General features: G+C 38.9%; 1 protein-coding gene across 7 annotated transcripts in view; it reads left to right on the top strand.

Moving 5' to 3' along the window:
• Positions 1-20,111, top strand: part of agrn (agrin) — a 344,610-nt gene that overhangs the window by 73,021 nt on the left and 251,478 nt on the right. For 5 of the 7 annotated variants that reach the window (XM_072449618.1, XM_072449616.1, XM_072449615.1 and 2 more), the window contains exon 3: positions 12,782-12,802. The exons of the other annotated variants lie outside the window; for them this stretch is intronic. In XM_072449618.1, coding sequence (XP_072305719.1) covers positions 12,782-12,802 — 21 coding nt within the window. The remainder of the gene's footprint in view (positions 1-12,781; positions 12,803-20,111) is intronic. 7 annotated transcript variants of the gene reach the window in all.

Genomic DNA, 20,111 nt, shown 5'->3' with positions numbered 1-20,111 from the left:
AAGCCTTTGTATAAGTTCTGTTGGTTGTGTTTTGACAGAAGCATATAGTAATTTGTGCATTGCGACTTGTTATTTCATAGCATCATCATATTTTGAAGCCAATTTCATTCTGATATGCCAAGTTTTTCCCAAAATGCATCCTGGTCTCAAGTGATCTGTTGATGTGATATTTAGATATTTTGTATTTGGACATGTTATGTGTCCAATAATGTGTCTAAAAGAGATGTGTGCAGAAAAGCTTGCCAAAAGATTCTGGGAAAAGAGTGTTGAGTCAGCATCTTGCTAGCTTTGTTTTATAGCTTCTTCGTAATACCCCTCAAAGGGCAATGGAATTTGGACCTTGATATACTGATTTGATTAATTGGGCTGTATTTCAACAAAGCAATAGGCGCTGGGTTTTGTCTTCAGAATTAGCACTAGACATAAATAGTGACGGTGTCATTCCTACTTCCATAAAAGGTTGAGATGTGAGCCATTTTGACACTCACAGACTTTCAGTGATCCGTCATGCGAAGCTTGCTAGAGTGATTCTCTTTTGTAATGAATGACAAGGCCTTTTAGCGAGTATCTGTCCTGGAGATGGTTGGAATAAGACTTCTTGCCGCATGTTTTCCGCACAGGCCGTGCACTAACTTGTTGAAGGTAAATACACATTTGAACACTTGAGGTATTTTGCGCAGCTGGTTACATAGATGATGTCATGTGTAATCTGACGTTTTATTCAGAGGTGCTAGCGCTATAGAAACACTTCACATGGGATACAGAAAAAATAGGACAAATATGTAGGAAACAGGATTTAACATTGAAATTATATGTTACAAATAGTGCATGTATTACTGTATGTTAGGCATGGCACTGCATTATTGTTATTAGGGATGTCCAGATTATTAGGTTAATCGATAATTGTGATTATTAAGGTCACAATATACACTAATCAAAATAAAAGCAAAATTAAGTCTTTGCTATTGTCCTAAACACTTCAAATAACTTTTTGGCTGTTTTTGTCCTTTTTTCATAGTTTTGGCCGAGGTGCGACCTATACTTATATTTATACACTTGTACTTATACTCCGGAGCGACTTATATGTGATATTATTTGTTATTTTCACACTTGCAACCACATTTCAAACTCAAGTGCAACTTATATATGTTTTTTTCTTCTCTATTATGCATTTTTTGGCTGGTGCGACTTATACTCCGGTGCAACTTATAGTCCGGAAAATACAGTACTTTATTTCGTAAAGCTGGTCACAAATGGTCACAAAAATGGTCATGGGCTCAGTAATCGTGGATAATATTTTAATCGTTGGTTTTCCCAATCAAGACTCCCATACTGTATGGATGTCATGCAGAAGATAAATTTGCCTGCTGTGTTAAATTGGGACTATACGTATTCTGAACTCCTTTCTACTTTTAGACTTTTTCCCTGTTTCCATACAAAACACCTGTCTTTTCCTTTCCACAGAGTTGGCTTAAACCTTTGCATGCAGGAATCTTCAAGGTGACTTGCAAATAACGTCTGAAAATCCTTTAAATCCTTTATTTTTGCAAGATAAGATGAGACAACTTTTATTTTTGGCACAATGGCACAGTTATCTCTTATTTAAAACATTTATATTTTATTCTCCAGTTCTCTCACTTTTAAAAATATCACACACAATTTACTGTGATCAAACAACTAGACGCTATTCATTGTATATGTTGTATAATGAATATCTCACATGAGCAGTTCCTCATTTAATTCTATAGAATAACCCATTTGGCACTCCTTCTTTCGACCTTCACTTTTGACGAGATGGATCCAACCTTATCATCTGCCGGAGGATTAAAGTTAAAGTGTGCAGGCTCAGCACCGGCTTGTTTTACTGCCCATGTTAAGTGATGCTATTTAAAGCTGCGGGTTTGTACCATTCAGACATTACATTTATGATTAGATGGACTATATTTCAGAAAGCATTACCTGTATGGAAAAGTTCCCCCGGTTCTGATGATTTTAGCGAGGTTATTGAGTGGCATGCCGGGGTTGATTTGTATGCGGAGAGGACGTAGATGGAGCTTACTTTTTTCGCAGGAAGCTCTCTCATCAGCTCTCATTGTCAGCCAGAACACTTAAGACAATTGGCTGGAGCCTGACCCGCGGCGCGTGGGAGTTGGATGAAAGGATGGAGCGAGGGGGAGGATGGGAACAGAGTGAAGGTGGCAGAGAAGGAGCAGGGGAGCAGAGTGACAGGCAGGGTTTGATACTGCCACCTGATGTCTTCTCTTATCTGGAGCACAAGCTTTGCCTCTGATGTGGCTGCAGTCGAGTGTAATGGGCATATGGACTTTGCTATTGATTTGTGGTGATAATCACGCATAACAGGGCCTGGCAACATGCCAATAATTTTATTTATGTTTTCGTCATATTGAACGATCTCAAATTTTGTCATATTAAAATGAAATGAAATGGCTTTCAATCGTAAGTTCCAGAAGATACAAAATCCATACTATATATCAGAAAGATCAGCCAAATGTCTTCCTCTAAAGTCTGATTTCTGCTTTAAACCACTTGCTTACGTACTGACAGAGGATTGACTGTTGACATTTCAAACAAAATGGCCCAAGCATATCCTTGAGTAGAAATGACTCTCGAAATGAATCTTGATTAAAAATGACATTACACAACATTAATTGCTCATGCCTTATGCATAAGCAGCTTGTAGTCATCAATCCCTGTCCTAAACGAGCTCACATTTTGCTGCTAATTTGGTTGCAAGCATTTTATTTAGATATTGCCTTTTGAATTGGATTATAATTCAGATCAGAATCAGGAAAGCTTTATTGCCATACTTTCTGTGATTAAAATTCACAAACTATGACATTGATGATTTGGCGCAACATAAATCAAGGAATAATAATTGTAAATAATAAAAGAAAAAGCATGCATAACATTACATAGTAAAAAACAGTTGTGCAGCTCTTTTTGAAGCCACATTGTACAATCATGAAGAGCAATTTTGGCAAAGACATCCGCACAAACTTCCCTCACACCTATCCTTTTCTTTCCCACACCTCATGTTTGAATTAAATGTGACATTAATACTCATAAATGCCTTTCTGTCTGCTCATTACACATTGTGACTTCAGTCCCTCTGGAAAAACTGACGGGGACATGGACAAAGCTGGGGTTTTTGTCTCGTGTGAGCCCAGATAAAGTGTCCGGAGAAAAGGTTGCAATCCATCTTCATTGAGCTGGCATGTCCCTTGGTTACTTCCGCCCTCGCTGTAGACTCAGTTATTCTACCGGACCAATACGTGTGTGTGTGTGTGTGTGTGTGTGAGGTAGTGACTGTGAGGTTAATGAAGTGAATACACCTCCTCTCCCTCCCTAAACGACAGACTTCATTTACTTGGAAGAGGAAGGCCACTCTCATCCATTCGATATTGCGTGTACTATCGAAATACAATAAAGCCCAAGTCAATGGTCGCAGACTGATATCGTCAAATCAACTGGAGTTCAATGTCAAATTGTGGCGCTCTATGTTTGGACTGTTGAAGTAGAGGTGTATTTGAGTGGGTGTGTTAATTGGAGTGTTAAGGTTAATGAAGTGTGCCTGCAGTTCTTCTTATCTTAAAGGTGCACTATGTAACTTTTCTGGTGGGCGTTTCCTGCTTGCTTCAGTAAAGATTGTATTGCTTTGCCTTGAATGTTCCACAGTACGGCATTAAACTAATCTACCTTGCATTTATTTAATTACAATTATTTAATTTCGTAGCTCAAACATGGCTTGAAAATCAAGGTATTCTTACTGCCCGTCTCTCCACGGATCTGACCTGTAACTTGGCCTGGGAGATCACCCGCTCGTCACAAAAATAATAACATATAAAATGTAAAAGCACTTTTACGGAAAGGGGATTTGTTCCACGATCATTTGAAACATTCAAAGGCAGAAGGTTGGACTTTTGTATTTAAATATGTAGATCAATGTCAAGTTTGTTTAACTGCCACGTCAGTTAAAGTTATAACCAGTTGCTCAATCAGTTTTCTATTTTGTTTTTGGAAGTTTGATCGTTTTTCAAATGACCTTAAAAGTCACTGTCAGTTAGATTGGATGTGCATGTGCGTCCGATTTAGACAAATACTGGCCCAAGCTCCAAACGGCCATCGCCCTCCAACTTTCCCCTTTCCTTCATTTATTGAACTAATCACTCTTTGCCATGCATTTAAAGATATGTTTAAGTGCCTCTTAAAACTAACTGGACCAAGATTAAATTGCAAACGTGTTTAGGAAGCAGCACTATATACTCTAATGGCCGGTTTTCGCTGATGTCATTGATTGCAGCCGGGAAGCATGACTTGACTTTTTAAGGATCTTTGCTGTACTTTAATTTGCTTGTGCCTTTTTGACTTTGTACTACTGACATTAATTACTTGGCTGGATTACCAAGCAGAGGAGACTATGCCAAGCTAGCATTTACTATTAGATCTGTCCCTACCTTAATGTTCTGTCTTAAGTAGAATTCTTTATGCTGCAGTGGAGACCTTTTGACATGTGTAATATCAGATGACATCTTTTTGGAACACGCAAAGCTTTAAGAGAAAATGGGAAGATGATTTAAGAAGACAAGTTGTAAGGGAACTTTTAAGTTGGATGACTTGGACGTCGACTGATTGAAAATTCTTTCTTGACACAATGTTGGGCATAAAGTGAAAGCAGCTTTTCTGTGGAGCAAAAGTCAGTCAAAGTCTCTGAAAGGAAAGTTCTTGACGGACAGAAACCTTTTTCCAGATGCGTCCTTTATGTTCTACCAAAATCCAAGCAGATTATGTTGAATTGATTCTTCATTCTGATGTTATAAATACAGTCAGAAATGTTACATATCGACAAGTAATGACTACTATAACATCTGATTCCCAAACGTAAGCCACAATGATTTAGAACACCACTGATATCCTCTGATAACCTTTTTCTATTGAGCTTTTTCTTTGTACAAATATCCCATAGTTTTATCTTGACATATTGCTGTTTGTCCAGCACTTGCGATGTTTGCAGTCGTCTGTGGGACTTTCTCGGCTGTGGAATGCAATAAACCGTAATATAAATTCTGCATGGATACTCAAAACTGAATAGATTTTGGACTGGCATGCTAATACTTCTCATGCCATAAACTGCAAATGCTTGGCTGATTCATATAACATGTTCTTTCCTCGACACATCATACAGCTGCACATGGAAAAGTGATAAGTTACAGACGGACATGCATCACAGCTGTGGGAGGGTGGGGAGGATAGCAGCCTGTTGTTAAAGATAATAGTCCCTGCTATGCTGAAGTCATTCTGGCCGCGCCGAGAGCCATAGAGTAAAGAGCTGTCATCATGAATATAGATGGCCTTGATCAGATGTTACTGTTTTGTCTTATGTTGAATTTAGATGACTCATAATTGCGTCAGGAAAGTAAGGGTTCCTTATAACCAAAAGCATACAAGAATTATGTCACAGTGCTTTTTCTTTCACTGTATGTAGGTTGATCAGTGTGGGTTTTTTTCTTGGCTGATGCCAGATCCAGAGGAACCGATGGCCCATAATCTCTGCCGATATTTTTGGACTGACATGTAGGGCAAATTTTGATAATGTCCCCTAAAATATCAGTACTACAAACAGGTCTGTTTTACTACAAGCTGGATCAGAGAGCAGTGAAGTCCAATTTTATGCTTCAAATGAAGCTTTATGTGTGTTCTTTAGGCAGTAGGTCGAGCCAAACTAAATATTAGTCTCTGCTAGACATTTAAGGCCAATTACAAATACACACATTATTATAACATTATTGGCCAACCAATATATTAGTCTATGTCTTTTTAATTCGGAAGTGCAATATTCTACAATTTATGAATACCTAATGCTAGTGGCGATGCGCTCAATACAATTTGAAAAGTTGGGATGTGATGTATATTGCATGCTTATTTGAAGTCAGGTCTTCCCAATTGCTGCACCACTGTTATTATGATCATGTTTATATTAGACTTATTATTTTTGATAACTTTACTTCAATTAAAAATAGATTTGTGGGCCTTGATATGGGTTTTAGAAATAATCCAATTGGCAAATTTTGGTCATCGGCTCAAAAATAAATCAATTTCACTCCATTCCCACTACAGAAATCATTGGTGTTTGAACTCAGCCTTATGTTGAGTTCTAGACCATACGCTAAGTCCAGTAAGTGAGGCCTCATCAGCTCATTTCCCATTATAATACATCAGCCCTACTCTAAAGCAGGAAACTTTTCTCTTGACCAACACTTGTTTGACTCAGTCCTGATTCCTGAGGGGCCATGTAAACTGGGACAACATGAGGGATGTGCTGCTCGAGGTAAACAAGTCCCTAAAGGAGGCCTGCCCCTCTCTCTCTCGCTGTCTCTCTCTCCATTCCTTTATTTATTCAAGCGCTGGAGAAAGGGAGGGACAGTCAAAAGGGCTGTATACTCCACACAGCTGGACACTGATAGCACTTCTTACAGGCCTGCGAGTCGGGCCTGTGAGAAAAAGCACAAGGCGGTCCGAGGTCTTTACAAACGCGCCTCTATTCCCACTGCTCTGGACAGAAAGCCTCTCCAGTACACACTAGCACTTGATCCCCAAAGCTCCCATTTGAATAACCTCACTTCAGCCCTACAAAGGCAACGCAGGCTTTGTACATGCCTGAGGGTTGTTTTGGAATGGAATCAAATTAAATTAAATGACAGATATCGATATATATTATAAAAGTTATGCCAAATTCGATATCGGCACCAGTACCTTGAGAATGTTTGATTTTGTCAGGTCTTGGAAGCTAAGCAGGGTAGGACCTGGTTAGTTCTTGGATGGGAGACCACTGGGAATACCGGGAGACTGTAGTTCCGACTGTCGTTGTGTTCTTGGGCAAAACATTTCAATCTCTCATACTCCTAATAAGGTTAATGGACCTTGTGCACTGTCCCTGTCTCAACTTACCTTAACTTCACTCCTTGCCTCCAGTCTCCTTGTGTATTGGTGTGTGAATGAGACTGGGTTTGTGAGAGCGATTGCAAGTCAGATGGGAATAAGCCCTCAGCAGTGAATTTAAACACAATGTAAATAAAACATGTTCATCAGCATGCACTATCGCAACCAAAAACCTCCAAATAATATAACAGTAAGCATATTTGAAGAACTAACCTTCAGTTTGAATGTTAAGATTATTCTATTATTGGATTATCGGGATAAATCTAAAGAATCACAATGTAAAAAGCGTTGATTTCAGGCTGTTTATGTGATATTAAATGTAATTTGTCATGGCAGAAAGTTTTATTTGATTATATAGTGATCTATTAGACTATTTGAATGAGAGAACATTAAGGATTTTACTATTGCTTGGTCATGGTCTCAATAATCCAAAATAATTGTCAAATCGTGATGTTCCTTCTCACAATAATCGTAACACTAAAATTTGACGTCATGGCATCTCGCTTTAGTGGTTAATGTAGTGTATAGATCAGTCTTTTCCATTCCAAATGAATGTTTCCTTTTCTTTTCTTCTTTCTGGTGAAGGACCCACCTAACATCTTTATGGAGACAAGAATGTAGCAGACCCTTTGACCCTTCACTCGTAAATTTGGTATAAAATTGCCCTATACCCACAGAGTTATTCTTTGTAAGGTTCCCATCATCAACATTTTTAAGATAATATTTATTAAATGTACTTTACTGCACTTTTAAGTATCGCTGTGCTCTGACTTGCTGTTGAATGACATTGTTAGTGCTGAATTGATCCAAACTAAAACACAGGGAGCCAAGTCCACATGTACAATAGAAGAATAGAGGCACAGACAGGCCTTTTCCTTGTGTAAATCCTTGTCTTTTGTGGTGGCGGTGGCGTCGAGGGGGAGTATTGTAAAGGAGGGAGGGGGCGGCCTGCACACAAAGACCTCATCTGATGATCTTTTTAGTTCCAACGCTGTCCATATGAATGCACATGATGGCGAGACCTGCGAAGCTATTCTTTCAGTCGTGAGCGCAGACACATTCCAGCATCTTGTACGGTCATTGTCATCCGTTTTTAAAAGCCAGTGTTCCTCATTGTTTCTTGATGGCTGGCATTGTAAATTGAGTATTCATAAGGCATAATATTTGATTTTGCAGTTTTATTCATGCACATTCACAGTCATCACAATTTGATTACTCCACTTAATTGAGAACTGCAAGAGATGTGGTCATGCATAACAGGTTAGAACCTCCAGCTAGGTAGTCCTGACCAAGTCTAGCTCAAGATCTGAGGATGGCTCCTCATGGGTCACTGTGGCGCTCATTGAAAGATGAATCAAATGTAGCGGACAAATTTCCCTACATGACCTTATGTCTGTCTGTTGCCGGCATATCTACACCCTGCCCAGGGACAACGGTTTGAAATTTGCTTTGCTACTAAAACTTGCACATTTACAGGAATGTTCATGAATGTGCACTGCCCCAGTTAAAATAAATAAATCAATAAAGTGTACTTTAAACGTTTTAATTATAAGCCTGATTTTGGCCATGCTGCGGTTCAGCGGCATGTTTACTGACACTTCTGCATTCACACGGCTGGTGTATCCCAAAACCCAGCAGTGAGAGGCTGAGAGGGCGATCTCTGTCCGAGCCTGTGCTCCCTGGCTCAGCGGGGCTGATGACCGCCCTCCCTGTGAAAAGTGGTGCCTCCCTCTCCGTTTGGACTGAGCTGGCTGGTGGCTGCTGTTACGCTGCTGCCTCGTAACAGAAAGCGGGTATTTGAGCAACATTCACACGTCGTCTATGGAATTTGTGTGGATTTTTCATGATGACATTCTGACTACAAATTTTTAGTTTAAGTCACTCACAGAAGTGCTCTACTACGACTTCCACCACTCGTTCCACATTTTTGATTTGAAATGCTAAACAATTCCTTCTCAAAATCATCACATTTAATCTAATACTTGAACAGTTCTCAAAATCGGTGTGAAATACATTTACTTTTTACTCTTAAAGTACATTTTCAAACGGATACTTCAAAAACTTTTACTGAAGTAGATGTTTGTATGCTACTTTTACTTTTGTTTGAGGACATTTTTGCTCGTGTATCTGCACTTTCCTTCAATAGCAAATTTGAATACTTCATCCACCCCTAAAACCATTTCAAATTTTGATTTCTGCCCATTTTAGAGACCCTCCAACATCATTTAGCTGATCTGTATGTGCCACTGCTTTCTCCCAAACTGACCACGTCTCCTTCACAACGCTCTCCTCTCGGCTCTCGCTGACACGAATCTCTCAGAACAACCAAACTGCGTTAATTGAACTCCCCTCCGCTTGGCCTTAATCACATTAGCCTAAGTGATATGGGAACACCAGGCCAGACTCCCACTCCCCCCGACTCCGTCCGTCTTTCAGCCCCCTATAAAGAGCCACTCCTCCAGCGCTTTAAGTTGTCCTAATCTCCATCTGTGGATAATAGAACCCAGTGCGGAATAATGAGGATCAAGACAAGAGCAGGGAAAGTGGAAGAAGTAAAATACATGAGGTTGGAATAGAGGAGGAGAGCTGACAAGAGGGATAAAAGCATCTACAACACCTGTTTAGATTGCTGTTAGGGCTCTTTGGACAACCACAATTGAAGTATTTGTATTGAAGAGGTGCTAGGGCGGTGCTGGTAGTGGGATAAGTTTGAACGAGGCACGCACATGCCGGCACGGTGGCCTGGATGCTTACCCAGCCGGAAGAATCGTACTGCATTATGTACATGACAAAACGCCACCGGTTTGTGCAGTTTAGGATAGTGCTGTATGATCCAATGGGGTGTCGGGTGATTTCTACAATAGTAGGCAGGACAATTGATCAGTGAATGAATCAGGTTTGAGCACATTTTATTGCATGACGAGGATATCAATACTTGGAGTTTTACATTTTTTAAATAACTTTTACCAGGTTGTTCATCTGCAATCAAGACATCATTTCTCCCAAAAGTCCTGTTTCCCTCTGACCCCGATACACGCCGTCTGCTCTGTACTTTGTTCTCCGAATTGTTTGTCTTCTTCAGCTTCATGATTCTAGCAGGATTCAGCAGCTCTTTTGTTGTGATGACATTATATACATTGATATTGTAACAGAAAGTCACAGTAAATGATGATACTGAGACTACTGTATGCCACTAATACAATGATACAATAACCCTGAAGCAGAATAATACCAGTGAATCCTTTTATAAATGTACAGTATTGTTAAAAAAAAGAAGGAAAAAAAAAGAGCTACAACAAATAAAAAATATTTGTAATTAGTCAGTTATTTGACACGCTGTACTTTGTCTTTTTACTTCTATATAAAAAAGTTTTCCCCCACTAGTGTGATGAAAATGTACACACACAATAAATATTCAACTCCAAATATTGTTCCATCTTTAATTTACTGAACGTTATAGTAATTCAAGTAACAGAGAAACAGGACGTCAGCGAACTCGCTTTAGATCAGCATTGTGATCTAAAACTTTCAAAATATAAAATAATGTGATCGATATAAAATGATGTGATCAATAACTACCATATATAAGATAAGATATTCCTTTATTGTCAACACATGGGGAAATTTCATTGTTGCAACGCAGGTAGATACAGAGGAAAAGGACAGATAACTTATAGGAAGTTTAAAAACACTCTTAATAGAAGAATTATTATAAACAAAACTCTTATGAACAAAAACTCCTACAGACAGAACCTCTCATTTCCTAATAAGGAATGGAGGGGAAAAATAAATAAAGATAAAAATAAAAACAGCTAGCGTAAGACAAGATAATACTAATAATAATGGTAATTTGGTAATGGTAATAATGGTAATGGTAAAATAGCAGGCATGCATACAATATCTCACAAAATGGTGTTTGTGCAAAGAAAAAGGTAAAAAAAAAATAAGATGGATAGATATGAAGGAAAAAAAGGGGTTCTGTATTGTTATTGCAGAGACATGTCTTCTTTTATCCATGGAAAATGTATTAACACAGGAGTGAATGGTTCCCTGTGTATGTGTTAGTCCAGATCGGTTTCCAGGTTACGCCCCACCCAAGGTCCATAGTTGCACGACCAGGCCAATAGAAGCTCTAAGAGTATAAGCATAATCATTTTTCAGTCATTCTAACAGTTCCAGAACACCTTTTAACCAGAGAAAATAACAAAAAACTACCAATTCAATATGACACTTTTACAGCTTCATAGTAAAACATAGTCACCTATTCATAGCCACAGCATATTTCCCCTCAGCCCTTCTGCCTGATACCTGATCCCTTTGTGCGCCAACGTTCCTGTCCACTGCCCAAGGTGGACGCGGCGTCTCTACGTGCGCCTGGTTAATAATCCATGGAGGTCCAGTGTGCTCTTTTCCACTGTAAACAGCCAGGCCCAGCTCATGTTTTATGGAAACTGCTTTCATATGAACTGTCACCGCTCACCAACATTCGACTTCAGTCCGTGTCAGCCGGACGCACGGCCGGCCGGCAGTTCTGGCTCGTGCAGGAGGGAGATACGGACGTCATCTCAAACGAGGGATTTATACAGTAAATGATGGAATGGTACTTTTCAGATATCTTCGCCGGGTTTAATCTCTACTATGTCAATCATATTTTAGCCTTCATGAATTTCTATTGACCTTTTTCAGCCGGGAATGTATGAATAAAAGCACCGATATAAACTGACTATAGGACGAAAAGGAAGCCGTCTTTTATTTAAATGTCCAGATGAAAACAAATAAACATATATAGAAATAATATTCAACTAACGGTTTGGACAAAGTGAAAAATATATGCTTCCTGAAATGTAATTTTTGCTATACTGCAAGAGTAATCACAATAAAAAAAAATGAAATCGCAATATCTTCCACAAATAACAAAATATCCAGTCTCGATTTGAAAACGGCTGTAGTTTAGAGCTGTACAAAAAATGTAGAATCTTCTGAAACACATTTGATTCTTTTATTAGTTTGTTCATATTTCAGTCTTGTTGTCCGTTCTCTCACATTAAGAAATTTTTTCTCCAAATCGCATTATCTGAGTTTATTAATCAGTTTTTACTTGCAGCACAATTACAAAGCACATTTTACTGTCTTGTTTTTTGGTACCACTTTGGCATTTTATTATTATATAGTTTATGAAGCTCTGATTACAATGTCACGGCTCAGGTCACTTTTGCCCGGTTGCCTTATCGTTTCATTCGTTTGAAAGTTGCTTTTACCAACACTGTCACTGCCATAATGTTTATCGTCAGTTCCATTTTTCAGCGCAATCCAGTCCATCTTTTGCTACCTCTCTTGTTTCCCTGCTCTCCACAGCTGCCATTCCCAGCCAGCTCATTCCCTCATCATCCCAGGGTCACATATGCTCCTCTGTTCATTCAGTCTGTTGATAAGTCAAGACAGACTTAAAGCACTGAATGCATAGCTGGGCTTCTATCTTTGTATTTGAAAACTGATTCTGCACTACTTCCTGTTTCTGTTAAGCGATATTTCCCCAGTTTTGGATGATATTTTAGTGGTCAATAAAGATGAATTTACCTGCCTTCTTTCTCATTTTTAAGGCTTTCCTGTTTAAAGGATACTTTACGTTTTACTTTACAAGAATTTACGTTTGGCTCATTCTTTGTGTATGAGAGCATCTGAGCAGAATCCCTTTCATATGCATTCATTCCATCTCTAATCCTAAACCAAGCAATGTTTGAGCGATCTAAATACTATTTACAACTTTCCTGTCTCTAACTGTTGCTAACCTTTTTATCTGTCTTTTCCCTTCTGCTTTCGCAAGCTCACAAATACATTGCTGCAGGTAAGAAATCCAACACTTTTACTTGAAAAACACACATTTTGAAGTCTACTAATAATGACAATCTTCGCACATGTACGCACAATTTAATTCTAGTTGCTCAAAAATCAAAGATGACAATTGTAATACTACACCTTTTATTACAATTGTAAAGAGATTATTTTAGCTTGCAGATAAGCCACAAAAGCCAGAACCACTGAAGCAAAGTTATTTCACTTTTTCAAGTAATTCCCAAATCAATTACCTATTCAAACGTAGTATTCGTCGAGTGTTATTAGCTTGCTCCACTTATACACAGGTGTTTGTTTACATGTGCAGAAGCTAATGAGCTCCCAAGAGACACCCCGAACGTTACAGGTCACACTCTGGAGCATGCAGCCGAGCAAACCCCTCTGACCTTTGACCCTGTCCTCACAGTTACCCTGGCTCTGCTGCTACAGTGGAGGCTTATGCAGGCTGTAGTGTTGCGAGTTGGTTGTAAATGCAAGAATAACATTAATGCTGGTTTAAGTTACAAGGACAAAGAGGAGCGAAGTGACTCATTTATGTTGCACAGCGTTGAGAAAATGTCAAGCGGATTGGGTGAGATTGTAATTTTCTTTATGCTATACTTTTTATGTTTTATACTGCTTATGTGAGCATTGTATAAATATTTAATATCACATTGAATCAAAATATGGACCCTGTCCTAACTGATACCAGATCTAAATAGATTTTAAAGGAATAATAGAGGATTTTTGGCGAGCAATCTGAGTCTCATTTTCGCGTGGCGTGGACAGCCGAGTAGTTCTCCCACATGTCAATCATTCCCTGCATCCCGCTGCACACCTGCAGCCTCGTTCCCAGGATAGTGGCACGTCTCCCTGACTGCGCATGTGTGGTTGATATGCCGGTGTGTTAAGTTCCTTCAGTGTACAGAACAAATTATGACAGAGAGACTGTTCGAGCTCAGAAGAGTCGGAAATCTGAGACCAGAGATAATAAACATACGCACATGTAGCAGCGAGGCTGTTGCGCGGGGTGAGCGCATGCTCTATTTTTAAAAAGGGACAAACAGTCGCTTGAGTTCGCAACTATGGGGTGTCAACATTTATGTCAGTATTTCTGCAGTAAAATCTAAACATCGGGATTTTGCAATATTAAAAAGTGTGAAACGTCTCACATAATCTATTAAGAAAACAAATAGAGTAAAATACTATAAATGTTTTTAAACCAGGCTTTGATATCACTCACATGTGCCTGAGTGGTTTTCATTTGTCAAAACATTTTGTGATATTCTGTGGTTTATCCGCAGTCACATTAAGTTCCACTTCACTTTTACCTCCAGTCTAATTTTTTTGATTTTATGGATCTATAACGTTCATAATATTATATCTAAATATTTACTTCCATTTCTTATATAGCATGACATACTATATTTAAATAGAATGCATGGATTTTGATCCAAGAATCGTCAAATACAAAGAACTACGTAATTAATAAATCTATCAACATAAATTACATTATATTGTGTCCTGTGCATCTATTGAAGAAATTAAAAAACGGTAAAATAAATAAGCTGTTTAGTTTAACTACATGTGCATCAGGTAACTTTGATAGTATATTGGACAAAATATTGACTCCAGACCCAACCGAAAAGCTTTCAATAGATGCAAATTACTTTTGATCGTTTGAAGAAAACTCCACTTTTCAAAGCTGTTGCAGAATTCACTCTGCTTCACGTGCATCCGTCTATCATTCTCACCTGAATCGTACCCACGCTTTTGTCACCAGTAGACCCTATTCTCTCCTCACCTGTGTGTCCATTCGGCAGGCTATTCAGTGGGATAGGGGGTAGTTTGGCTCTTTTCAAACTCAAAGCACCATAAACAATGCGTGCCGATCAGGAGGAGGACATCTTTTGTACAGCGCACACGATTCAAGCCTGTGGTGCCTGGACAGGTGTGTTGTTCCTCTCATCTGCTTCAATGGACCGCTCTTTCCAAAGCCAAACGAATGACCACAACAATGCCATTTTCTAAAGTCCATTGCCATTATGGATAAATAGGCACTTGACACAAATCACTTCATGGCACCAGAGTAAACAGCCAGTATTTATAAGGGCAACTATTCAAAATGATTTATTCTCTCACCGTAAGCTTATGCATGTTCAGCCTTCTCTGTGGTCAAATAAACAGTTAATCTATTTAATGTATTTTAAAATGATTAGTCAGTTAGCAAATGCTCCAGGTCTGATCATATAATTTGCATAAACCATATATTCCATTAAAAACAGGCAAAGTTACAGTGTTTTTCTGTTATGGAGCTCAACAGTTCTGCCACTTCAGCGCCTGCGTTATGTGTTTGTCTCTGGTTTTAAAAGTTCAAAATCAAAACTTCACCTTTTTTAAAATGTTCACCGCATAGATTTTAAAGCAGTAAATTCAGTAGTTTAAATCCAGTATGTGAAATTTGCAAAGATCCAAGATGCCAAGATGATTCACTCACTTGGGATCAACTGCTCATGCCTATTTATTTTTTGTAAACTAAGAAAAACATGATTAAAGTCTAAAATACAAAATGGAAAGAACAGTAAGATGTTTTTCACGGTTAAAAAAAATCATAGTAACCTTGGTCAAAATATTGTCTCCACATACCTTTTTTAAAACACTAACTTTCCATCCTTTTTTGCTTTTGCACCAACATTGACCTGACCCCTGTATCATGCCTTTCAGAAGTTGGACCAGTGGAAAATGGCAGACAGGATGCACATAAAGTCATGAATCACTCTTATTAATTAACCTTGAGCGGAACTTTCTGGCTAAGGGTGTGAACTCTGCAGGTTTTTGGACTAGGCGGGCCCCTGTACATTATCTCCGTCCATTCATCAGCTGTCCCCCGCTGTCTGCTCCTGTCCACTCCTCCTCCTCCTGTTTGGCTTCTTCCAGCGAGGTCAACCTGAGCGCCTCCCCTCTCAAACAGATCTGTGCACATTTATCAGCTCCTGTCCACTCCTCCTCCTCCTGTTTGGCTTCTTCCAGCGAGGTCAAATCAATTAGTATCCATTCTCTCGACACTTGCATAATGTCAAACCATTTCCCTCTGTAATGTGCATATGTTAATCATAACAATTAATATTGCACACATTATGTCGTTCATGAACATTGCTGGACCAAATTAAATGTTCATGTTTGCGATGAAAACAATTGTGAGATGTACTTTGTTAGTATGGTATTTTATTCATTTTTTGATGCATTAAATAGATACACAAGGCATACACTAAGAAATGGCAGGTCATTATAACATGAAAACACATTGTTGCTCTTTAGTCGTCAAGATTGTTTGAAGTTTTATCTATTCATGATCAAGACTGACATTTTCTCATCGGCTCTAAATATGTTCATGATATAAAACGTGAAATTCCTCCTTGTCAATAATAAAGTCTGATATTGCGCACACGCTGTGTATTGCGCACACGCTGTGGCTTCCTTTCGATGTTCGCATGTCAGATCTTGTATAGCTGGTATGCACATTTATTTCCACGGGCGAGATAGTGGAGACCTCTGTGGATTTCTGGATTCCCGTGCGAGTGTTAGAGTGAGCTGTCCCGCTCTCACAGCTAGAAGATGTGATTATTTGTGCAAAGAGCCACATCGGGCCTCTCTCCCAGCACTTTTATCAAGTCCGGTGTGACGGTAACGACATGCAGGGGACTCCCATGGCTGTTTCCTGTTAGCAGATCTAGTTTAGGCTGTGGCTATTTCACTTAGTGCTGCTGAAATGTCTAGGAAAAATGGTTGGTACCTGAGTTTGATACCTACATATGTGAAGATTATTAAGTTGATCAATAATTGTGATTATTTAGGTTACAATATAAACACAAAATCATTTTTAGTGTTTGTAATCCAATTTATAGCCTACATACATAATATAAAGGCCTCTTTTTTTTTATCAGTTTTTGTCACATTTACTACTATTTTGTCATTCAAACAGTTAAATTTCATGAAGCTGGACATCATAATTATTTTCCCCCACGAATAATACACTGTCGGAAAAAGAGTTCAAACAAACAAGTACAAGACACCTCAACAAATCCCGGCATACACGACATCATTTTTCATTTTTCAAATATTATTACTGGAATCTAGTCTTTAATAGTCATTGTCTGAGTCATCCAATTCGTCGTGAGGGAGGTTTTCCCTGCAGCCATATGTTTGCTCCAAAGGTATTCATTTATTGTGCCCATGGCAAGTGAAATTATACAATTAAACACTAAATACCATATGTCAACTCAAATCGAGCACATTAACTTAGAATAGCAATGGAAATGACTGAACACGGTGCCTATGTTTCGCAATAAGCGCAAGTATGAGCGTTTATAAATCAAACTTGCGATTTTTCGTTGGGCGCTAAATTGGAATGTTTTTGCCCATAAAAAAACTAAATTGTTGAAACCTGTAGTGTAATCTGTATAAAGAAAACTAACTTAGACATTTGAGCACATTTCATGATTACGTCATAAGGCGCTGGTACAGCTGGCAGCCCGGTGTAAACGCTCTCTCTTCTTTCTCACACTTATTGTGCTTTATCTCCTATATTTTGTAAATATAGTTAGTATATTTTTTCTATTTTACTGTACGATAGGGACACGCGCTGGAATAGTTTTTTAATTCAACTGTTTTTGACTTTTTTCGGCTGGATTTGAGCGTTTTTCGTTGCGTTCGTTGTGTTGTTGTGACGTGAGCTAGCTCCGAGCGAGCCCACCAGCCCCCCTCGCGCCCTCCGGCCGCGCTAAAGTACGGCGTGTCGTCGGTACACGTTTATGTACACGTTTATATGAAAGAGGAACTTCACGAACGATCAGGACACGCACTGGAATCGCTTTAAATCAACTTGTTTTGACTTTATTCGGCTGGATTGAGTGTTTTCGTCGTGTCGTTGCGATGTGTTTTGGCTCTGAGTCCCCCGGCTCCGGCCCCGCCCCCCGGGGGCCGGCTCCGGCCCCGCCCCCCGGCTCCGGCCCCGCCCCCCGGCCGGTGCCGTACCGCGTTTACACAAAGGAGGAACTCATGAAACTGCGGACAACAGTCGTCTTACCCGGAGATCGTCACGTTATCCCGTCGCAATACTGACCTAACCTAATACTGATGTGCAATTCTGTCATATGTGCAATTGCTGTTGGAATTCATGTGCAATTACTGTGAAATTCATGTGCAATCTATGTGCTGTCGTGACACATATTCATGTGCAATTACTGTCGGGATCACATGCAATGGTATTTATTTATTTGTCTATGGGAGTTTTTATTTATTTATAGGAGATCTTCTACTGAAAGTGTTTTTCAGACTTCCTATAAGTGATCTGTTCTTCTGTATCTACCTCTGTATCTACCTGCGTTGCACCAATGAAATTTCCCCATGTGGGACAATAAAGGAATATCTTATCTTATCTTATCTTATTTCTGATGGATAGCAAAATATAATCTGTAATCTGATTATTGTTGTCAGAAAAATACACACACAAAAAATTTAAAAGTTTTTGTCAATATTACCCAGCCTCAATTAATAATAATTAAAAAAAAGAAAAATAAGTATATAAAGTAATTTAATTTTCTTTTTTACCTTTTTAACATTTTCTCAGATCACTTTTTGGACTTTTTAAACTATGAATTCATCGCTTAAACCCCACTGTGTCTTCTTTGCCTGTCACACAGCAGTCCCCAGAGTGAGTGAAAGGCTGTTATGATTGACCCTCCTGCTGTTTTACCCATCGCACTCCTGTTTATTTCTGTTAGGCAAAGTTTAATGTCCAAACCAGACACTATTAGTCATTTACTGCTCCATGCCCAGATTGAATATCTGATTCCCGTACGCAAACAGTCATCGGTGTATTATTATTATGTCTTTGCGGGTTTCCTCATGCCACTTTGATTGTTGTGTGGTTTCTTAGCTCGGCTGTCTAAACCCTGCCGTCTGTCTTTGAGTGAAAGGGTTTGAATGTTCTGCTGGTTTTTCTTAAAATCAAGGCCAATAACAAGCGATGTTGTTTCATGGTTAAAGCTGTCAATTTCACGTCTCCTTACTTTGTTTTTTCCAATCACACAATGCGGTTTTGGTCAGGTTCGTTTCACTATTCTTAAAAAATACTATTTACAGTAGGATGTACCTTGGGATTTGTACCAATTGCGATGGAAAGAAGTATATTTCGTGATTTGTGCTGAACTCCGTGAGAGCCGTGAGATGAAACAGAAACGACACAACAGATAATGCCAAGACTAACTTTCTCCCAAGATTTATGGCTTCCTACTCAAATACAACACTCCTGTTTTGATATTCCGCTCTTCTAACTGGTTCCAAATGTATTTTTCTCTCCGATTCATTTTGGTTTGTATTGCTTCTAAGGCGTGCCCGCTGTCAGATTATTGTTTCCTCCAGGCATGTTTACTGTGTTTTGGCTGACTTCACAAACGTGTCAAGGTTGCCTTTTTCTTGTATTTTCCTCATTTGGAAGAATGTCTTTCCCATATGCTGTGGCTCTCTGTGGTTCTAATTGACTTGGCGATTGTGGCGAGCCGTTGCTGCAGGTCTGAACGCACACTTCCAATCAAAGGTTCTGTCTTTAGTTCAGAGCCAGGTGTAAACTCTTCTGCTGTTGTTGGCTCATAGAGTCTGCTCCTGGACTCAAATGAAAGTCTGGATGCCGCCACATGCACGTGTAAGCCAACTAGAAATGATTTGTTTTTTGATTTGTATCCATAGAAGTTGTCACAATACTAAAACACGATAATTGTTTTTTTTTAAATTCATGAAATTAACAAAAAAAGAAAGAAATCGAGGGATGTCACAATATCAAATTTGAGAGATATTCCAATTATAGAGATTGTGACTAAGCAACAGTAATGTTCTTTCAAACTTGTGATCTAACATGTTACTTTTATTTACACTATGTAGAACAAGTAACAATGACTTAATGACAATATGTCAAATAAATGATCTTTCGACCGGCACAACACAACAGCTCAATCATTTATTTTACAATAATACATTTACACAGTTTATATCTGACTTTGAATATATGTGTGAGACTAATCAACAGTTACTGCAGCTCTGTGCTCTGTTCCACCTGCAGGTATTTCTGAAAAGTGGGACTCAATAAGACTCAAAGTGTGCATGTGCTGCCCTCTTTTGGATGAAAAAAAAAATCCCACTTTTCCATGAATAATTAAATACTGGATCTGGGTGCTGTGATTTATTTTGCAACTATAAGGAGTATTTTTTATGCATTTTACAAATTGGTGTAAACTGGATTTTTTTGCTATAGAAAATGTTTAATG

Source organism: Eucyclogobius newberryi, unplaced genomic scaffold (genome assembly GCF_026437365.1).
Source record: "Eucyclogobius newberryi isolate DKJ021-1_F unplaced genomic scaffold, fEucNew1.0.hap1 SCAF_17, whole genome shotgun sequence".
NCBI lineage: Eukaryota > Metazoa > Chordata > Actinopteri > Gobiiformes > Gobiidae > Eucyclogobius > Eucyclogobius newberryi.
Note: the sequence above shows the minus strand (reverse complement) of the source record. Positions and strands in the feature narration are given on the sequence as shown.